Raw genomic sequence first — 20,431 nt, 5'->3', positions numbered from 1 at the left:
ATACCATAGTGTCCTAGATCAGATGCTACGTTAACCTAATGCTAAAAATGGAGGCTTCCAAGTCTTCTAATCTTGGGAAACTGAAATCCTCTGCAGGTTGCACAGAAAGAAATTAAACTTCTTGGCATTTTCTATGAATTTCAATATTGCGTTAAAAAAGGTAAGGAAACTGTAAGAGTTAAATATTTTGCAGTGGCTTTTGTTTGATTTCTATTGCTGTTCTTAGACATAGCAACTATGAACACAACCAGGGTAAAGAATGCCGCAAGACATTATTGACAGCCACATCCCCTTAATGTGGTTATCCTAATGGGCACTTAATAGCAAAGTGTGACAGAAATGCTTAAACACAACTTAAATAAGTGGTCAAACAACTCTGATCGTTATTTCAGTGCATTTTTTAATGTAACAGTTTCAGAAATTAATATAAGAAACTTACATGGAGCCTGAAGAAAAGTAGTTGCTGAGCATCCATTAATAAACTTTGTATTTCCTCAAAAGTCTCAGCATTTCCATATATAGAAGGAATCCCAGAACCACTAGCACATGGAATTTGGGTTTGAAGGGACCTTAAAGATCATCTTGTCCCAATACCTTGCCATGGTCAAGGACACCTTCCACTAGACCACTCAGCTCAAAGCCCAACCCAACCTGGCCTTCAATACTTACAAGGATAATCAGTATTTTGGTAATTACCATTTGCCAATTTTCACAACCTTTTCTGTCATTATACCAGGAAGGATAAAATTAGTAAGCATTTATAGAAGTACTAGGATCTTGTGTTCTGGAAAGGACAATCATGCTCATGTTTGGTGCTTAAACCACATGAGCAACCCCTAACTCTCTTTTAGTTGTCAAAATGCAGCAAATATTATTATATATTTTGTTTAATCTGCATACTAACATTTTTCCCTGTTCTTTACACAGAAGAGATTTGGTGCTAGGGTTTTTACATATGCACACATACACTTATATAAATATTATATAATTTCTCTCATTTATAAAGGAAGCCTGAGAAAAAAAGGGACTCTAAACCAAGCAGGATTAAGATAGATTTTTCTCTCATTTACTGCTATCTACAGATCTTTTAATAAGCTTCCTATCAATAATAAATACAACTCAAACTCCGATGCATTTCAGATATAATCTAAATAAACATTCTTGCTCCTGAGGACTGGTCTAATTACTGGTCTCTTTATATGATAAGATTCTTGCAGCAATGCACATATCAAACACTATTACTATGCGTTGGTACAGAAATCCCCTCTTGGACAACCTTACGTGTTTTACGATATTTAGATGCCTAGTGCTACCAGAGAAATTCACTGCAATTTACTTTTTCTAGAAAGTCCCCTCTGAAAACAATGGCTCTTTAAATCATTGAGACTATCCATGTGACATAGGCCAGCAGGCATAAACTGATTTAAGGGTTTTAAATTTAAAACAGGTTGGTAATCCCTAGTGGATGATATGACTGTGAAAATGAAGCTTATCCGGCTGCCCTGCAAGCTTGTAGACGGAGCAAAGCAGTCTGAGCCTGAATGTCTAATATTTCCTCCTCCAGAAATGAGAAGAAACCGCTATCTGCACATATTTGTGGAGGAATCTACACCACTTGGAGGGGAGTTTCATACTCTGCTGCTGATTTTGTAACAGACAGCAATGTTTTATCCCTGTCAACAGAAAAATAATTTTAATAACTATTTTCAAAGTACCACCTTGTACATTTTTAACATAATAACCAGTACACCTCACACATTCTGTGTGCCCAGGCTGGAATCAAATAACCAGGGAGGCATGAGTTTTGTCTTCATAATTGCTTTCCTGACCCTCCCACTTCTGTGAAAAGTCAGCAGTGGGGAGGTCTAGACATACAAGTCAGTCCTTTCCATGCTGTACAGGAACCCAAGAAAAGGCACGGGGTGTAGAGGAATTCAGGAATCCAGTGGAGCTTACAATTACATTGTAATTACAATTACACATCAAAAAATTAGGGCAAGAGAGGATTTGAGGGATGTGCTAGCTAGGTCCAGCTAAAGACGTAGAAACTGGGAAATTCAGTAATGGGCAAGGTTATCAGGATACAATAAACTCTGTAAACATATCTGCAGGCTGTGCAGGATTAGTATGTGGGTCAGATTTTAAGGGAAGTGGAGTGAGAGAGACAAGAGGAGTTAAAATGAGGTAAGGGTGAGGGAACTTGGAGAACAGGGCTAAAACTGGACACTGAAGAAGAGAGAAACAGCAAGGGGAGTGTTGAGATGAGACAGAAACAACCTAGTTAAGGAGGAAGTTATGCCCTTGTGAACTTTAGGACTGTTACAGCATCCTGGCTTCAGAGTCAGCCTGATCTTGCTGTTTTAAAGCATCAAGAAGACCAGGAGCTGAGAGCAATCCCAACATGAGCAGTACCTGCACTGACAAAGTGTAACCCTACAGAACTTGGATGCAGCAGGTTGAGCGAGGTGCTGGCAAAGGGATCCATTGTCAGCCCTCAGCATGCCAAGGCGACAAACCAGGATGAGGATCCAAGGACTCCCACCAGCAGCAGCTGGATATGGCTTGGAGGCACAACTATAAAGTCAGTCCCAGGTCGACCCTGAGAGCCAAAAGAGGACAAATACTCATAGAAGAGCTGCCTGCTCCAGTCTGAGCCCTTGGAGTGAGGGGGAGTGGGAGAATAGGACTCAGGGGAGGCTTGTGGGGCCAATAATGCCTATTAGTAGGAATGAAGGGCAAAAACAGGGAAGAGGCGTCAAATATTTAATAAGGTATTACAACTTCCTCCCAGTGACAGCAGCTCGATGAGACCGAAGTCCTGTTTGCACTCAAAGGTGCTATAACAAACCTCCCAATGTGAGGTCCTGGTATTTCTAACCAGTAAAGCATAGCATGAGCTCCTGATGTGTAAACAAGTTGAGAATCTCTCCATTGTTGAGGTGTCAGCAAATGCCTACACATCTTCAAATGTCCCATCTACAGCACTGTGAAACCAATAAGGAGATTAAAGTTGCCAGGCATACAAAGAAAACAAATGAAGCTTATGCATGCAACAAAATTCTTGCTTTTTTGGGGTAACATTAATCAGGAATTTTTGTATCTAACATAAAAAAATTATTTTATAATATACTTTACAAGTGCAATTCTCCAGAACAAATGCATTGGTTTTAAACCCAGGTTGACTTGGATTATTCCAACAGTTTTTCACAGTTCTGGCAAAAAATACATATCCTATAAAATATACATCTGCATAAAATGCCCAAAATACAAGTTTTTATGGCCATCTCTTAATACTCCTGAAATGAGAACTGGGGGTTCAAAACGCACCCATGTTTCTCAACTGTAAAATCCATTTGTTTACTACTACAAAGATCTCCTTGTGTATGCCAGGCTAACGAAAAACAGTTTTGAAAAAAGGAACTAAAAGGACCACATTGACATTTATCTGAGCAATATTAGTTACATTGCCCCACTGTGGCAATGGCAGCACAATCTAAATGATTTTTCACTGAGCTTCAAGACAGGGAGAAGCCCTACTACGGAAGGATGGGATGCAGTCAGAGTGAATGCACCTGTAGGTTCGCTCTTTTCTAGGAAGTTCAAGCATTTCTGTACTACTTTGCAAACAGAAGACAGGCACACTTAAAACAGAGAATATAGCTAATATAAAAATATAGCTGCTTTGCAGAGGCAAAATATAGCTGTTTTTCTTGAAGATGTAACATTCCTTTTATTTTGGTGTCATTTACAAGGATAAAGCAGTTCACTGCAATTTTTGTATTTACATAAATTCAGAATTCAGCTTGAGGTCAGAAAAGCTGATTTTATTGTATACACCACTGACTTCAACTGGCTTTGCAGTGTAACAACAGCACAACAAAATTAACTTTTTTTTGCAGAAATTATAGTGGAAGACCCAGCACAGAACTCCATGATTTCCTCACTGGGGAAACAGTTACGTGCCAAAGACAGGAACACCTCAGCCTGCAATAATCCATTAATGAGAAAATGATTCTATAGACCAAAAGCATCAAAATAAAAAGGGACATTTTAGGTTTCATAGGAGTTACAATTCTTTATTATAAGAATAAAACATTGCAACAAGGTGTTGGATCATTTACTGAAACTAACATTTGCATAACTTTTTCAGTGTTTTGAATTTGTATTTGAAACATTTGAAAGAAATAATAAGGGAAAACAATAGCCCTCCTTTTTTTTTTTTTTTTTTAACATGCCTGTGTGGCAAGAATGCTCTAGGTTTGACAAGGGTGGTACCATCTATATACATTTAGGAAAACATGCTTGCTTTGGGTGTAAAAAAATAAAATTTATTTGTTAAATTACACATAAATATAAGGTACAAATGTATTTTTAAAATACAGATAATCACACTTGCATTGTGTACATATGAAAATACAGTATTTTAATATTCAACATACACAGACACATTTATGATAAATGCAACTAGTTGGCAATGCCAGATCTTCTCAGTCTATTTTTTATTCTTTTTTTTTTTCCCTTCCAGTTTTCCATAAATATGGAAAAATAGGCTTTTGAAACAATTAGTTCTGCCGGACATCTTGCAGCAGCTTGTTAATTTCTGCCACCAGCTCACTGGCATCCATGAGTTCATGTTTGCCATCGCTGAGGTGGTTGAGCACGTTGTCAAAATCATCTTCTTCGTAGTTCTCCGGGATCTCCTCCATGGCTGGCAGCCATTTGGATGAAGGCTGCACTCCCGAGTGAGTCCCCAGAGTGGGCCCATTGTTGGCAGGGTTTTGGAAATGTGTGCTGGCTGCCCAGGCTGCCACCCCTGGTGGATAATTTACAGTCTTGGCTGGCAAATGTCCCTTTCTGCGCTCCAACGAGTTGGAGCGATCCATCTCATTGCACTCCGTGTAGGCGTCCAACGAGGTAGGCAGCAGGCGCTGGAAGACGCTGCTCATTTCGGAGAGGAGGGAGGAGGTGCAGGTGTCCCCTGATTCCTCCTCGCTCTGGCAGTCCTTCCCAAATGTTGAAAAACTCTTTTTCTTCTCACCAGCCTCAGCTGCCTGGGCATCCTCCTCGAGGCCCTGATGATGCTGCTGATGCAGGTGCTGCTGGGGTGACTGGAACTCCTCCCCAGGGATGAACATGTTGCTTCTGTAGTCAGAGGAGGGAGAGGGCAGCGGTGGCATCCAGCACTGGTCAGAGTGGCCCAGGACCCTGCACTCCTCTGTGCACAGCCGCATCGCTGCAAGAGAGACATGAGGAGAGTGAGCATCCCCTCCTGCTGCACACAGCACCTGCACTCACATGGTCTCCTGACACCAGGACTGAACTTCCCCAGGGATGTTCAAATCTGGTGTTCGGTTTCACCTTCTGTGTGCAGGAAGGTGGCAAATACAAATGGTCTGGTACCTTCATTGCCAAGAACAAGAACAACCAATGCAGTTAATGTAAGACAGTAATACAATCTCTTACCTAAGGCTGAAGATAAACATGTAAATCCCAGATGGAAAAACAAGCACTTGTGGCTTGAAGCCATACAAGCCCTTTGTACAGTTCTAACTCATTAAAAAATATAAAATAAAAGGAAGAAATGTCTACCTCCAAGCACTCGAGTTTTAGACAAGTTTTCCACATGCAACTAGTGAGGCAATTCAGAGCAATAAAGTGGGAATAAATGGACAGGGGAAATAAAGAACAAAGAATAATAACATGCAGAGGGATCTCCTTTTCCATTAAACTCCTTTGTTCTGACATGTATGTAGAACTCCAGATGATCTACTGCCATATTACCTTTTTAAATAAATCAGTTAAATCTTAATCCACTATCAGAATACCTTGGGTCTAATTCCCAGTCTGTGTGACTCTGGTGCTTATACTGGATTTATACTCTCAGGTGTACTTGCAGCTCTGTAGCTCAGATTACTGGCCCATGCTGGCTCAGGCTTTGGCACAAGGAGGGCTCGAACCCACTGGATGGGAATTGAGGTCATTCATGAGGGCTTCTGAAGAGCAGAAGACAACAGACCTGCTCTCTCAGCTTCTTGGTTTATTGATATCTCTCAGGTAGAAGCAATAAGATGGGGCAAATGACTGGAGCCCTGAGAGGTACGCTTATCCACACTGGCCCACCAAGGGGCACTGCAAGAGTTTTCTGCAAACATTCTAAGAGGTCTGAGAATGGTTCCTGGGAGCAGAGACATGAGAAGCCCAATTTGACAGACCGGCAGAGAGGGATGTGCCAGGAGAGACACTAAATTTTCCACTCCAAAGGGAACTGATTGTAGGACACAAAGCCTCGCCTCAGGCTGGGTGTCTGTGTGCCTGCCAGATCTGCTGGAGAAGATCTGGGTGCTGCTGGGGCCCTTACGGGTTTGAGTTACCAACTTCAAAAGACAACTTTCAGAAATTACAGACTCTTTACATTATGCATATTTTGACCATTAGAAACTCCTGCCCTAATCACTTAATGGTTAGATTACCCCACACAGAATAGAGTTCCATGTTCTTTCTCAGTATATACTGACAACATAAGAAATGTTTGCAGTCATGACCTGGAAGTTTTCCTTGCTCCCTCAATACACTTCCCATCTGGCTCTGGATCCACTCTGTTTATCAAAAAATCTTTTTGTAGTGGTGTAAGCAGAATTGAACAGAGTATTTCAATTTAGGATGTACCAGTGATTTATAATAGTGCTTTCATACTGTCAGCACTATTTATTTTTGCACTTTACACAGCCTATCATATTGTTTGCTTTCCTAATGGCCTTTCCATTCCTGTGAGCATAAACTTTCTCTGTGTCATGCATGCAACAGTATGAATTTCTTCAAGATTACAAGCTCAGACAGCAGCCTGGATATTGCACAATCTATTGCAAAATAAGTGCTGATCCAGGAAGTTTCAAACAGACAAAGCAAACTAGAATATATCAGTGGCTCAAGTTTTGATACAAGTGACTGAAATGCCTGCAAGTGTTTGTTCCCATGTATGATGTTTTACAGAAAATGCCCAAGAGTTAGAAGTGTCAAAAGACATCTAAGTGATCCGTGACCAGTTCTCAAGTCATCCCAGAAGGTGAGGACTACACTTCTAAATAAGAAAACTCCTTTAAGACTCCTTTAAATTAATTTGATACTTTCAGTGGTCTAGCATTTTATTAGCAGCAAAGTTTGTCTCAGCATCAGTTTTCTAACTTCTGTTCTCAGGAATGGTTTTGGTTTAAAATAATAAATTCTGATGTTCCTGAACACAAAATCAAAAGATACTCTGAAGTAACTGAATGGTGACACAATCTGTCCTTAAATCAGATATAAAATTAAAAATGTCCAGATGCACAACAGCTTTTTCTTTCTCCTTTTTTCCTTCCCCTCCTCCCCGTTCCCTCCCCCCCGCCTCCTCCCCCGCCCCACCCCCCCCCCCCCCCCCCCGAATATAATGCTTGTTGGTTAAGATTTAAAAAGAAAAATAAACAAGTCTTTCAAGGACAGTTATTGAACTTTCTGATCATGTAATTTGTGGATTTTTGAGAGACTGGCTCCATTCCTTTCTTGTTCCACCTTAAACAGACAAACTGAAAGGGCCTTCCCACAGCATTTTTGCCTGTGTCCAGACTGACAATGCAGAAACCTTTCGAAATGGAGAACAGGAAACCTTCAGGGAGTTATCTTTTCCTTTTCTTATACTGAGGTTGTAGATCAATTCAGGTCTCATTTGAACAGGTTCAACAGATTTATCTGAAGGATTAAGGCCATGCATAGCAGTAAATGGACATCCGGGTAAGATTAAATACCAATCTTGATAGCTCAACCAGGTTCCACACTGAGAGGAGTTTCCCTTACTTTGAATGTAATTAGCCTGGCATTTTTGGAAATCCTATCCTTTGGCTTACTGTTTAGAGAAGGAATTGTAAGAACTGAAAATGGGTCATGGGCATTTCAGCCAGCTAAGAGGACAACCATTCCTGTCTGCTGGCAGCCCCTAGCTGCCCACTGTAAAGGGATCGCTCTTCCCTCGCAGCAGCAGGGCTGGATGCCAGTGCAAACACCATTGCACTTGAAGTTCCCCAGGCAACAGAGAGCTCCAGGAGATCCCTCCCTGCCTCCTTGCTAAAGCATAGGAGAGAATGAGACATGTCTCATCCTAGCTGGCAGAGGAATAAGTAGTAGGAGTTAGGGAGGATGAGGATAAAAATATATTAGGACTCCAGATTTAGGTTAAAGATTCTGAAAACAGAGTAACCCTTCAAGGCCTCCAGTTTTGAGCACATTTGAGGAGGTAGGTGAATAGCTGGGTATGTGATACAAGACCTAAACTGGAGCAAAATATGCACAGAAAATTTTAAAATTAAAATGTATAAGAAAAACAATTTGAACTTTTGGCATTCTGTCTTGCCTAGTGTAATAGCCCTGGTTAATACATGGAGGTCACTTTAGGAGGGCCATGTGCTGCACCACCCCCCAAAGCAAAGGGCCTCCACATATAAAATTACTTTACTAAACTTGTTAAATTTATAAACTTGGTTCAGTGAATCCTAATGAAATTATCTGGCCCTCTGGTTATACAGAGAAAACTAAGTATGATCTCAAGTAAGAACAAGATCCAGGGTACAACCAGGTAATTATTACAACAAAATATACAACCTGTATAATTATTAAAGTAATCACAGAATTCTTCTATCTATACTAAGCATGAATTCCCATGACCTTTTATTTAACTTTTATTTGGGCATAAATTTAAAAGCAATACTTCATACACATGAATATGTATATGTGTGTTTATCCTACTGCCACTCACCCTTTTCTAATTTATTTTCTTTTCGGCCCTCTGCCCCTGAACTGTACCTCTTAAGCTCTTTCTTCCAGAAATTAGGGTTGCAAGATTTAAAATCTGGGACATATTTAGATCCTTCCCTTGCCGCTCAAGTTCATTTTTCAGTGGGAAGAACACTTTTCTTTCTTTTCCATCCATATTTCCAGTCCACTTTCACCCTCAATTTCTAAATGGTAAAAGTTTGTATCATATGGATCAAATCCACTGTGGAAAACTTATCTCCCAAATTATAGTTCACTGTATTTTTAACAAACCACAACTGCCTGGCTTTGCAAAAACATCCACCCAGTCACTAAAAGTCTAAGAACTTGGAGCAGATCATACTTTTAGGAGGAATCTGGAGCCAGCTCAAGATGTGAGTAACAAAAAAAGTAGGCATTGCTCTGGGTAGATTTGCAATTTTATCTGAAGTTTCATTTTAGTAGACATGTCAAGGCTTCAACTCAGTATTTATCATGAAGCAGAGTGAAAAAGGAAGGAAACACAGGACTTGAAAGCTAAAGAATTTTTGCTTTCTCAGTAGTAGTTTTATCAAAGTGACAGCCAGGCAGTACTGTAAATAAACTGCTCAGCTTCCATTGTGCTCTTACCTGCAGGAATTCTCCCATCTGTAAGGAAAAGGTCACTGAATCCTTCCCCAAGAAGTCTGTCAATTGGAGACTCTCTCCCCAAATCATAATCACTGTCTCCAGCTTCACTATCACCCCGGCCACTGTCTTTCAAGCTGAATTTATCCATATCTTGCAGGGCATATCTGTAAAGAGAATTGTGGAGAACTATATTATGTCAAGTATGTTATAGTCCACTTTTTGTTTAAAAATACATGTCTGTATTTTCTGATCTGTGTACATTCATATGTAGCAGAACAGTCTGGATTCTTACCTATAGCTTCTGGAATACTTGTTGCCTCGAAAACTTGGCCTTGGTTGATACTGGCCCTGGTGAAGCATGGAGAGAAGCTGAGAAACCTGCTAAAGAAAAGGTGAAAAGACTGATTCCTTGAAATAAAAGCTCAAGCTCCTAGCTTTAAAACCACTAATTTGATTCTCAGGTTTGTTTGTGGTTTATTTTTTCTCCTTTAAGATTTAATTAAATCAAATTCCTGCACATATATAATGCAGTACAACAGACTATTTGGTAGTGTAGTGTCTGACACGGGAAACATCTGAAGACTCTGTACAATAAGGAAGTTCACTGCTGTTCATTAGCTTCTTAACTCATAATAATTAATTCCTTAACAAGTAAAACAAGCACTTAAACAGAGGTAGAGTTTTGTTTTGGTTTAATATATTAGAATCAAGCCTTTATCATTCCAGGATCCTTATTCAAAACAAAATGGCCTTGCTTTACATGTAAAGAGTTACCAGGACACAGATTTTATTTATTTAAGCCATGACCCAGCATTTCCAGTAAAAACTGAGACAGGGAGTCTCAAAGTTTGAGACACAGTGATCATATTTTACAACAGCTGTACTCAAACTGTGTCAGAACCTTTTAGTTCTTCACCCCCATTAATAAAAGAGTTTCCTGGATTGTTCCTGAATATAAATACTCAGGCACTCTTTCTCAGATGGAGCTGTACAGAGGGAGAGGGCAGGCAAGGAAGAAAGAGTGAACAGTTAACCAGTGCAGAGCACTATGTTCCACTCCATTGTTTTGACTTTACAGAGAAGAACCAAGGAATAATGCAATTAACAATAGATTTAACCCTGTTCCCCAGGGTAATGGACTCTGTTGATATTGGACTAAAACTGAAAAGCTATGACATTGAAGAGAAATCCACAACACATTCCCATGAAGCATAGACCTGACTGTCTCTTGCTCTCACAGATTGCATGCAGGGGGATGTGTATGCTCCCAAATGAGTGCCTGCATAAATGGATGTGCAAAAACAAGGTCTGGACCTTACCTCAACAGCCGGTGTAGCATGGGTGAGCTCGAGGGAAAAATTTTCGGGCACGTGATTCGAGGAGATGGTCACCAGGCTGTTCAGTGATTGGTGGCTGTGGTGGCTCTGCCGGCTGCTCATTTGACCCCTCTCCAGGGCCGGGGACGATGACGGCGAAGCTCTGTGGTGAGATCTGATGGGTAGAGTGCCATTAACCGTTGGCACCAGTGTTATGTCCCCTTTGTGGATCTGCCTGGAGGGACGTTTCGGATGGTGCTGGTAGGTTGATTCAGCCACACGACAGTTGTAAGACCTGGTGTCCTTTTTCTCTCGATTGCACCTCGTAGCAAAGATAACCATAATAACCAACAACACAGCACATATTGATCCTAAGGATATAATCGTTATCATGGAGATGTCCAGGGAGGGTTGGCTTACCAAAGTTGCTTCGGTGCTTGAAAATGAATAAACATGCTCTAAAATGGTACATTTCAGAAGAGCTTTAGTACTAAGCTGAGGGCTACCTTTATCCTGGACTATTACTAAAACCTCCCATTGTTTTGCTGGAACTGATCCAACACTCACATTGATAGAGATGTCACAAGTTTGGGGATCCATCACAAAGATGCTGTTTTCCTTGTCAGTTGCTATGGAGCAGCTGAGTTCAGAGTTCATACCAGAGTCTCTGTCTGTAGCCCTTATCCTGGTGACAAGAAAGCCAATTTCAGCATCTTTAGGGATTGAGATTTCTGCTGTGCTGTTGTGCAGCGCTGGCCCCACGATGACAGGAGCATTATCATTTTCATCAATGATGGTGAGTACAACCGTGGTGTTGCTAACAAGCTGCTGGCTCCCTCCATCCCTAGCTTGGACCACGAAGGCAATTTGATTTACTTCTTCATGATCAAAGGTCCGCAGGGCATAGATCGCCCCGTTGGAGGGATCAATGGTCACATAGGTGGTTACAGAACTTCCCAAAACAGAGTTCTCCAAAATAGTGTATGTCACCTGCCCATTGTCGCCTAGATCTGGGTCTGTGGCTGTGACTGATGTGATGTATGCTCCTGGAGAGTTATTTTCCAAGATAACAACTTCGTATCTGTTTGTTTGGAAGCGGGGTGGGTTGTCATTTTCATCACTGATTTGGACAGTAAAGTGTTTCACTGTGGAGAGACTTGGCGTTCCCTTGTCCTCTGCTATTACAGTCAAACTGTATTCAGATCTCTTTTCCCTATCTAGAGTGGCATTAGTCAAGATTAAATAGTTATTTTCGTAAGTCTTTTGAAGTTTAAAGTGGCCATGCCCGTGGAGCTTACAAATGATCTCTCCATTCACACCAGAGTCTTTGTCTTGCACTCTGACCAGGGCAACAAAGGTGTCCAGGGGTGACCCTTCAGAAATGTAAGCTACCTCTTCTCTCTCTGTGGACATTAGATTTAAGTTAATTTCTGGCTTGTTGTCATTCACATCCACAACTTTAATTATAATTTTGCAGTGAGCTGGAATAGAATTTGGCCCCATATCCTGAGCTTGAGCATCAATTTCGTAAGATTTGGTTACTTCATAGTCCACTTGCTTCAGCAGGGTCAGGTGACCTTTTTCTGGGTCTATCCTAAAAGTTTCTGTAATTTTGGCAGACACATGACTGCTAAAGGAGTACATGACCTTCCCATTGGCGCCCTCATCTGGATCAGTAGCATTGAGGTCTATGAGCAAAGTCCCAATGGGAGAGTTTTCCAAGAGCTGGATAATATACGACTGCTGCTCAAACACAGGGCTGTTGTCATTGGAATCAGAAATGCTGATTTTCAGCAGGGATGACCCAGATCTCTGAGGCACTCCTTTGTCAGAGGCAGTGAGTTGGAGTTCATAACTCGACTTCAACTCACGGTCCAGCTCTCTAACCACGATCAGGTCTGCATACTTAGCACCATCAGTCCTGGTTCTCACATCAATGTTAAAAAAATCATTTGCAGAAAGGGAGTAAGTGTGAAGGGAGTTGTCTCCCACATCTGGATCAAAAGCACCATCCAAAGGAATCCGAGTTCCTACAGCTGCACTCTCTGATATCTCAATAGGGATAAGAGCTCTGGAAAACTGCGGAGAGTTGTCATTAATATCCAGCACTTCAACTTCAACATGGAAAAGCTGCAGATGTTCAGTGGGCAGAGTGATCACATCAAACTCTATGGAGCAGTTTAAGTTTTTCTGGCACAGTTGTTCCCGATCAATTTTAGCTCCTATGCTGATTTCTCCATTATCCTCACGGACTACAAGCAAGGGAGAATTTCCCCTCTGCATGGCTCGAAACCGAACTGAGGAAGGGTTAGGCATTTTTAATAAAACATCAGCAACATCCTCCGATAGTCTTGCAATTACTGATCCAACCTTCTGCTCCTCATAAATCCTGTATTTCAAATTCTTGCCCAGCACAGCATTATTGCAAGATATTATGATCAGTGCAAAAATGAATAGAAAGTGCATTTTACTGCCGATTCGATACATTTGTAAGTTTTTGCAATTAAAAAGCAATTATTTTGCCTTCCTTCGGTACCTTAAACCCAGAGCACATCAGAACCTTTCCAACTTGAAAACGCCTTTCTAGCAAGCCAAGTATTAATAACTTACAGATCAGAGAACTTTTTGCTATTTTTATACACACCGTGCCGGGACATCCAGATACAATCTGTAAGCAATCCACGCTTTCTCATTTGACTCAGCGCTCCTCTTCCAGGTTGAGGTGTTCCGGGGCAGCGTGCTACTCTCCCGCCGTTAGCATCCAGGGACCGCCGGGAGCTGGCGGGATGGAGCTGCAGCCCGTCGTCCCCTCCCTCTCCGCACTCGCCGCCGGACTGAACGCTCTCCCTCGCTGGCTCCAGCCTAAAATCCCCCGCAATTTCACACCAAGTCCCCAGACAAAGCTTTTGCCCGGCCTGTGCTGAGCCCAGTGCAGCCAATCAGCCGGGGAGGGGAGGGGATGGGAGGGGGCCCGCAGCACGGCGCGCCGGGGCGGGGGGACCAGGAGCGCCGGGGCGGGACTGGGGGCAAGCGGGGCGTCCTCTCGGCCAGCACCCGCTCTCCGCCAAGGATGGGAGTTGGGGGGCACAAATGACTAATGGGCAACTTTAAGTCAACGTCTCTCCTCCCTACCCTCCGAATTTTCATGGCACTTTCAAGAGGGGTTTTGTGATTTTAATTCCTCCCCTTCCTGCCACGAGAAATGCGATCGCGCTCCTTATTTACATACTTTTAGGTTCCCGCTTGTTTAACTCGCTGGGAGCTTTTAAGTGGGTTTGCTTAGTAAAAGAGCTGGGGGTGACGTCTTGCTATCCGTGCCGCAAGAGCGTCTTCTTGCTGGCTGTTTACCTATAACCGGCATGTTCCCAATATATGTGCTCCTGTCCGGAGCCCAGCGAGAGCACCTCCACTCCACGAAACCCGTCCTCCTTCTTCCCAAGTTAGGAACATTTTGCACTCTCCGGTCCTTCGCCGGCTGCATCTTGCAGCATCTCTGCCCTCAGCGCAGCTGCCTCTGCCTGAGCCCCATTCCTCTGTGTGTTCGTGTGTGCAATTGTCTTTGAGCTTTTTTATTTGCTGTTCCAGTGCTACTTCAAATGATCTTTTTCATCCTATTTGAAACAGCACTTCATGCTCCACCGTGACAGTCTGTGCTAAGCATACATTCTACATGCCAAGTGTTTTAAAGGAAAGGAAGCCACAAGACAGATTGTTTAGAAAATGACAAATTCCTCCCCTCTCTGATGTTGCAGAAAACTATTTACACTCCCACACATTTGCACACAAAAATACAATCTTATGTCTGAGTCGAGCATGTATTTTGTGCACACCAGAAATGTTACAGATCCGTGCATAAGCTTCAGGCTGCGTTCAGGACATGGAAGCTGATGCATTCTTCTCATTTCAAATTATCTATTTACGTGACTTCTACTTCCTTTTTACACATGCTTTTATCATTTTATTCACAGGCTTGCTGTGTTTCTCTTTGTTTTTCTGCTATCTTTGTCCATTTTTTTATTAGCATTGTCCATAAGGATACATCACTCTTTTATTGCTCTTCTCCCTCTCTTATGTTCCCCCCATGGCATATTCAAAAATGTAAAGAGCAAATCTCTTATTCGCCCAATTTACTTACTCTCAGCGGAGCTCAGCCAAAGTCACTAAGAAGGTTTTTGCTGAAAAAGAAAGCAGAGGAGGCTCAGTGTGAACTCTCCTTCTTTTTAAGCATTCAAAAGCATTTTATAAGCCATTGTCTCTTCTTTTTTTCTTCCACAAACTAGCACCGTGTGGCAAATTGTGCAGAATAGAAATGCCCATAATGAATGTATTTAGTACTGGGTCACGCTGATGAACATTCTGCCCCCATGAATAATACTGTTTTACAAGTTTGCAGCCCTTTCAAATTGCTGATCCCCAAACCCTATAGGCAAACTAGAAAAGCTAACATAAGCAACTGGGACTTTAGAAACCCATAGCCATCTGGCCTAAATCTCTAACAATCCAAGCCAATAATTATATCAGTTCAGGCTTTAGTGAACCCCTTTGCAAACACCAAAAGAGCAAAGAAAGGAATTAGTGACCATTCTAGGTTCTGGTGGAGAGAGAACCATAATTCCATTAGTTCATGGACAGCTTTTTTTGCAGCTCTGATAAATCTTCCTAAAACATTTTTCCAAAGCGCAAGTGTAAGCTCTTTTCTGACGATAATTGGGGAAAGAGGTTCAATTAAATGCTGTTCTTAGTGTCAATAAAAAGTATTTTGTTGATAAAAAAAGTCACCAACCCTTTACATGATGAGTACAGGAGATGAATAATTCATAGTAAAAAGAATTCCACTGCTTTAAAACTATTGTGTATACTTTTAAATGATAACATGTTCTTCCAAGGAACTGTTTAGTACACTTATATATGCAGAACTTGCTTTATGCAATTTTTATCACTTTCCAAATAGTAATTCTACTTTGTCACATCAGTTTTTCTCAGAGGCACACTCTATATTAATAGAGAGCAGGATACCTACAGACAGGAATTACAGCACCTCTTTTCTTTTTTTCCCTTTTTGAATTTATTTTTTATTTTACAACTTCACCAGTCATATTATATGTCATATTATCACTTAAGTTCACAATGTCTTGCAACTGACAACTTGCACTTAAAATGATGATAAAATGTCAATGCACAGTAGTCCTTACCTGAATTCTGAACTAAAGTAAGGAAAAAAATTCAATTTTCTTTCTTTATTTTTTCATTTGACAAGCTGCAAGTGAGGAGGAACACATCTTGAGATTGTTTGCTTAGATGGAGCAATATTTAAGCATATAGCCCTTCTAAAAGTGATGCTTCTCTAGGGTGCTTAGGAGCAATCACAGCAATCCCAAGGCCGGTATCTCCAACATCCAGCAAAAGAGTTTTGTCTGAAAGTCTCTTAAACTCCAGTCCACCTTTGACATAACAGACTTCCCTCACAAAGGAAAGGCAGAGTCCCCACATGCAGGCAGCAGATGCTTCTTAGTGAGCGTGGTATTGTGAGTGCAGTTAGGCACATGAGCGGAGTGCTGCTGGCCTCCTGGAGACTAATCTCGGTTATTCCCACCTAAGACAGGCCTATTCACCACAAAGTTCTTCCCAAAACTTGCACTCCAATTCTTCACTGATGGACCTAAGAAAAACAAACTCACTCTGAATTGCACTTTCATTTTCCTACAGTACTGCTTCAGAAACCATAGCTGCACAACAGATTAATTATTTTTCACTTAGCTGAAAGGAGGTTTATTTCTGGGATCGATACACTTTAAAGTCTGTCTTGTTACTCGGAGGAGTTTTACTGAGCTCTCAAGCCTATATTTTCTTCTAAAAGTTTGCGACCCACTAGATGCACAATACATATGCAAAAATTAGGTGAAAAAGAATTTTACTTTGAAGAACTATTTTGATAAACAGTCCCTCAGCAAGGAGAGGAGAGGAAAAAAAATATTTTCATAACAATGATAGAAGCACCATAAAATTAGCACTGTGCCATTTAGTTCTTTCCCCTCCTCAAGACACATACACAAAAAATGAGGTTTTATTCACTTCACTATGATTTATTACCTTATGTTGCATTATGTTACAAAATGTCACATGAGCTTTGCTCCAGTGCACAAGACATTGCAAGATAAAATTTGATTTGACACCTGTGCAATGAATGTCAAAGACAAGTCTTCCTAAGTCAGTAGTGTATTTTAAAAAAACATTTCCGTCACAATGAACGACAAAACCAAGGAGGATTCATCTCTCCATCTTGCTTCTCTCCTTCTGCTTCTTTCTTTCTCTCTCCCTTTCTCTTCCTCCATCCCTCTTCAACAAGCTTCTTTCCCAAAGTAAAACTAATATTTCCATCTATTGCAGCATGAGTACAGATTGAGTGAGGAGTATCCTTGTAGGCAAATGAGTGTTGCCATTTTATACTCACTTTTGGGCCCAAAAAGCTAATCAAAGGTCAATATGATAGTGTTCTTTGGAGTGGGTGGAAGGAAGCTGACATTTCAGTCCATTTTTTTGCATAGACAACCATATTACAGAACTCATTACAAATTAATGCTGTATTTGTCCAATCTACTATCCCATCAGTCATGTTTATACCTGATGTTCTTTTCAGAACTGAGGGACATCAGAGGCTGACTTACTTTAAGAGATACTAAAGGCAGAAAAGACTATTGGACTATCAAAAATATGGCCTCTGCATCACAGTCTTCTTAGTTAAGACCAAATACGTTAGGCAGAGCACATTTTTTGATCTGTGGAATATTAAACAGTGTATCTCAGACATCAGTTACCTAGTTCACATGAAAAGGCAGTCAAAAATGAGGTCAGGAATCCTGGCAGAAAAATCAGAAAAGCGAAAAGTCCACATGATGTTATCAATCCTGACCTCCACAAAATCTATATCTTAACTATGTACATGTATATTAAGCCTTTTAGTACTTCCTGCTGAAGATACCCTGGCTCAACAGTATCTGTTCCCATCAGAGTACTGCCCCTTCTGTGCAGTGTCCACCACAAGCTGTCTCAAGCCACTCTGTTACCTCAGAGACGTCCAGAAGACTTTTGGTAAAAGTAATAGCTGTACCAGGAAAAAGTATTTTCCTGCCCCAACAAATAGCCAGTCAAAGCCCTGGAACAAAAGACCAGGATTCAGAAGAAGAAATAAACAGAGAAATTTAGGTCAGAGCCCTGACCTGTAATTTTCACTTTTTCAACTTGCTTGGAAAAAAGATCGGATGGGTCATTAAAATACATCAAAATACCAAAATCTATACACCTGGTGATGGGAGAGAAAGTTTTTTGAAAAGTGAGTTTAAAATTAGGTTTTACTTTATCATCAATCATTGTAGCAAAGGGCAGGGGATCATGTTTTCTGCCACATGAGTAAATTTCCAAGGCAGTTTTGCAATGCAGCATTGTGTATATAAATCATGAGTTAAACCCATATATGTTCCATGCATGGTAAGTACCTAGATATTAAGTCTCTTTCTGCACCAATAAAACTTTTATCTCTCAAAGATTTACCAGGTGAAAAAGAGAAATATGCATGTCTTACAGTTTACTTGATCTCTGTTATAAACAAATGCCTGTAATACATCAGTGGACACTTTTGAATTTTTTTGAGGAATAGTTAATATGGCACAGTATACAATGGAAATTCCATTGTTTGATCATTTTAATGCATTTGTCATTTTGTTTAGTTATTGCCTTGTAAAGTATGAAGTAAAATGTCTCTAATTGATAGCTGTTTACCCAAAACTGCCTTTAAGAGCAATACATATGCTTCAGCCAAAAGAGGGTTTGAGCATATGTATGTTTGGGAGAAGAGGCACCAGTCAGGATTGTAACACATTTCTTTCCCACTGCACCTAAGCCAGCAAATGTAATGTTGTGTGGCCCTGTTCCACTTTCTCACAAAGCCACCCACACCCAGCTGTAGGTCCTGTTGTGAACAAAGGTGCTCTTCCACCTCCTGTCCCCGAGTGGTGCAGCCACCATGGGGCTGAGGTGGTCACTACTGCAGACAGAAACCTCGGACCTCTTTCATCCCCACAGGGAAAGCACCAGCAAGATCTGTGCTCTCAGCCCAAGGTATGGTAATCAGTCCTACAAGGTGGTGTACTGGCATTGGATTTACAACATCTGGTTTTATTCCAGATGTTAGCAAACTCATACACCACATGCACTGGAGTTTGAAATACTTTACATGAGTAAATTTGTCTTAAACTGCTGCTACTCTGACAAATGTGTTGTTCTTGTACCCTGCAACACACTATCTAAGATGTGATGATACTTGGAAGGCCACTCTTTATAAAGAGCAGAAAGAAGCAGCTGCATTTGAGATACTTTTCCTTGCAGGAGTGGGGTTTCTGTAAAATAAAACATTTGAAGTTTGGTGTAGATGTGAATTTAGTCAGGGCTGCAATACATAGTCTGTCAAATTACTGGCTCAACCCAAGCTTTTAATGGAACTGTAACATCCTCCGTTACCCCTGGGAGTTTAAAAAAGGAGCATAATTGGTGTTTCCAGTGTCTTTTTACCAGAAAAAGCACGTGTTCAATCTTCCATTGACAGCCTAAGCCAAATAATCCAGATCCACTCATTTACCTACTTCCAGCAGCTGCTAGTGACTAACATGCTCCAAGGATGCTGGGGTCTCTCAAGAAGGAAACAGGTCAATCATTTTCAGCACAGCCAGAGTTCAGCCATGTGCAGCCATGGTAGAGCCAGAGGTAACTCCAGAGTTTTTAAGATGCTTTTGCCTTCTTTGCAGATATGGTGCTAGTGGAGCTGCCAGCTTTAGATTGATGGGTGGACTTGATGGTCTTAGAGGCCCTTTCCAACCTTAATGATTTTATGATTTTGATGCCGAGGCTGACGGGGAACCAACCCAATGCCCAGAAAGGTTTTGATCAGCTTCAGAGTTAGTTAAAAATGTCTTGAAGACAGTGAGCCCCACAGGACTGCAAAGCTGGACACAACGTTTTGCGGCAAGAAAGGACATTTCATCAGATTTCTCCAGAAACATCTGCTGTTGGGCAAATATTTCCTGGAAGGATCTAAACCTCTCTCTACTGCAGAATTTAGGAAGCTTGCATTAAAAAGGATTGTCTATAAGGAACCCATAGAAGCCATTCTCACTTCAAAACCTCAGCTACAATCCACTACCCAGCCTGCTTTGTGAATAAGGAACAAATATGTTGTCTATTTTATTTTGCAGTAAATATTTATACAGTACTCCACATGGGTATCTGCATTTTTTTTCTTCTTGATTTTTCTGGGAAAAAAAAGAGGAAAACATGCTCCCTGCTCCAGTGTAATGAGAAAACACGTGAAAATTTAAACCTGCTGTAGGAAGCAGACACAGTGGGAGCTGTAATGGGAAAAAGGCAGGCATGCTTTTTCAGCAGAATATGTAACATATACCGAACATCTGGCTTCCCAAGTAAGTGGTTAACAGTGCTCAATGAAAATGTTTCTCTATAAAGAATCAGATGTTCCTTTTTTTTTTGTTCAATAGCTGCAGTATGATAAAACTAGTGCCATAAAGTCATTGCAAGAGACAGCAAACAACTTTGTTATCAATAGGCGTTTTTTTTCCCTCCTTTTTTTAACAATGGCTCTAGCAGGTGGCATGTGGCTGAGACTGGGTCTATCACTATCTCCAGGGTGCCAAGACATC

At 41.1% G+C, this 20,431-nt stretch overlaps 1 protein-coding gene across 2 annotated transcripts; it reads right to left on the bottom strand.

The window, feature by feature from the left end:
- Positions 1-2,749: 2,749 nt before the first annotated feature.
- On the bottom strand, positions 2,750-13,655 carry PCDH18 (protocadherin 18). Of its 2 annotated transcripts, none has more exons than XM_048304835.1 (4): positions 10,728-13,655; positions 9,701-9,789; positions 9,409-9,572; positions 2,750-5,233 (listed from the first exon to the last, which is right to left on the bottom strand). In XM_048304835.1, exons 1-4 carry the CDS (start codon positions 13,209-13,211, stop codon positions 4,563-4,565), a joined length of 3,408 nt encoding a protein of 1,135 aa, XP_048160792.1. In that variant the 5' UTR covers positions 13,212-13,655; the 3' UTR covers positions 2,750-4,562. The 2 variants fall into 2 exon arrangements, with proteins under 2 accessions (XP_048160792.1, XP_048160793.1); XM_048304836.1 differs by having other exon boundaries at positions 9,701-9,786.
- Positions 13,656-20,431: the final 6,776 nt, after the last annotated feature.

The sequence above is a fragment of the Corvus hawaiiensis genome, chromosome 5, assembly GCF_020740725.1.
Source record: "Corvus hawaiiensis isolate bCorHaw1 chromosome 5, bCorHaw1.pri.cur, whole genome shotgun sequence".
NCBI lineage: Eukaryota > Metazoa > Chordata > Aves > Passeriformes > Corvidae > Corvus > Corvus hawaiiensis.
Note: the sequence above shows the minus strand (reverse complement) of the source record. Positions and strands in the feature narration are given on the sequence as shown.

Coding starts and splice junctions, on each gene's coding strand:
- PCDH18 (XM_048304835.1), bottom strand. CDS start 13,211: ATGTATCGAATCGGCAGTAAAATGCACTTTCTATTCATTTTTGCACTG. Junction 9,573..9,700: donor AAGTATTCCAGAAGCTATAG/GTAAGAATCCAG, acceptor TTCTCTTTACAG/ATATGCCCTGCAAGATATGG. Junction 5,234..9,408: donor AGATGGGAGAATTCCTGCAG/GTAAGAGCACAA, acceptor TCTCTCTTGCAG/CGATGCGGCTGTGCACAGAG.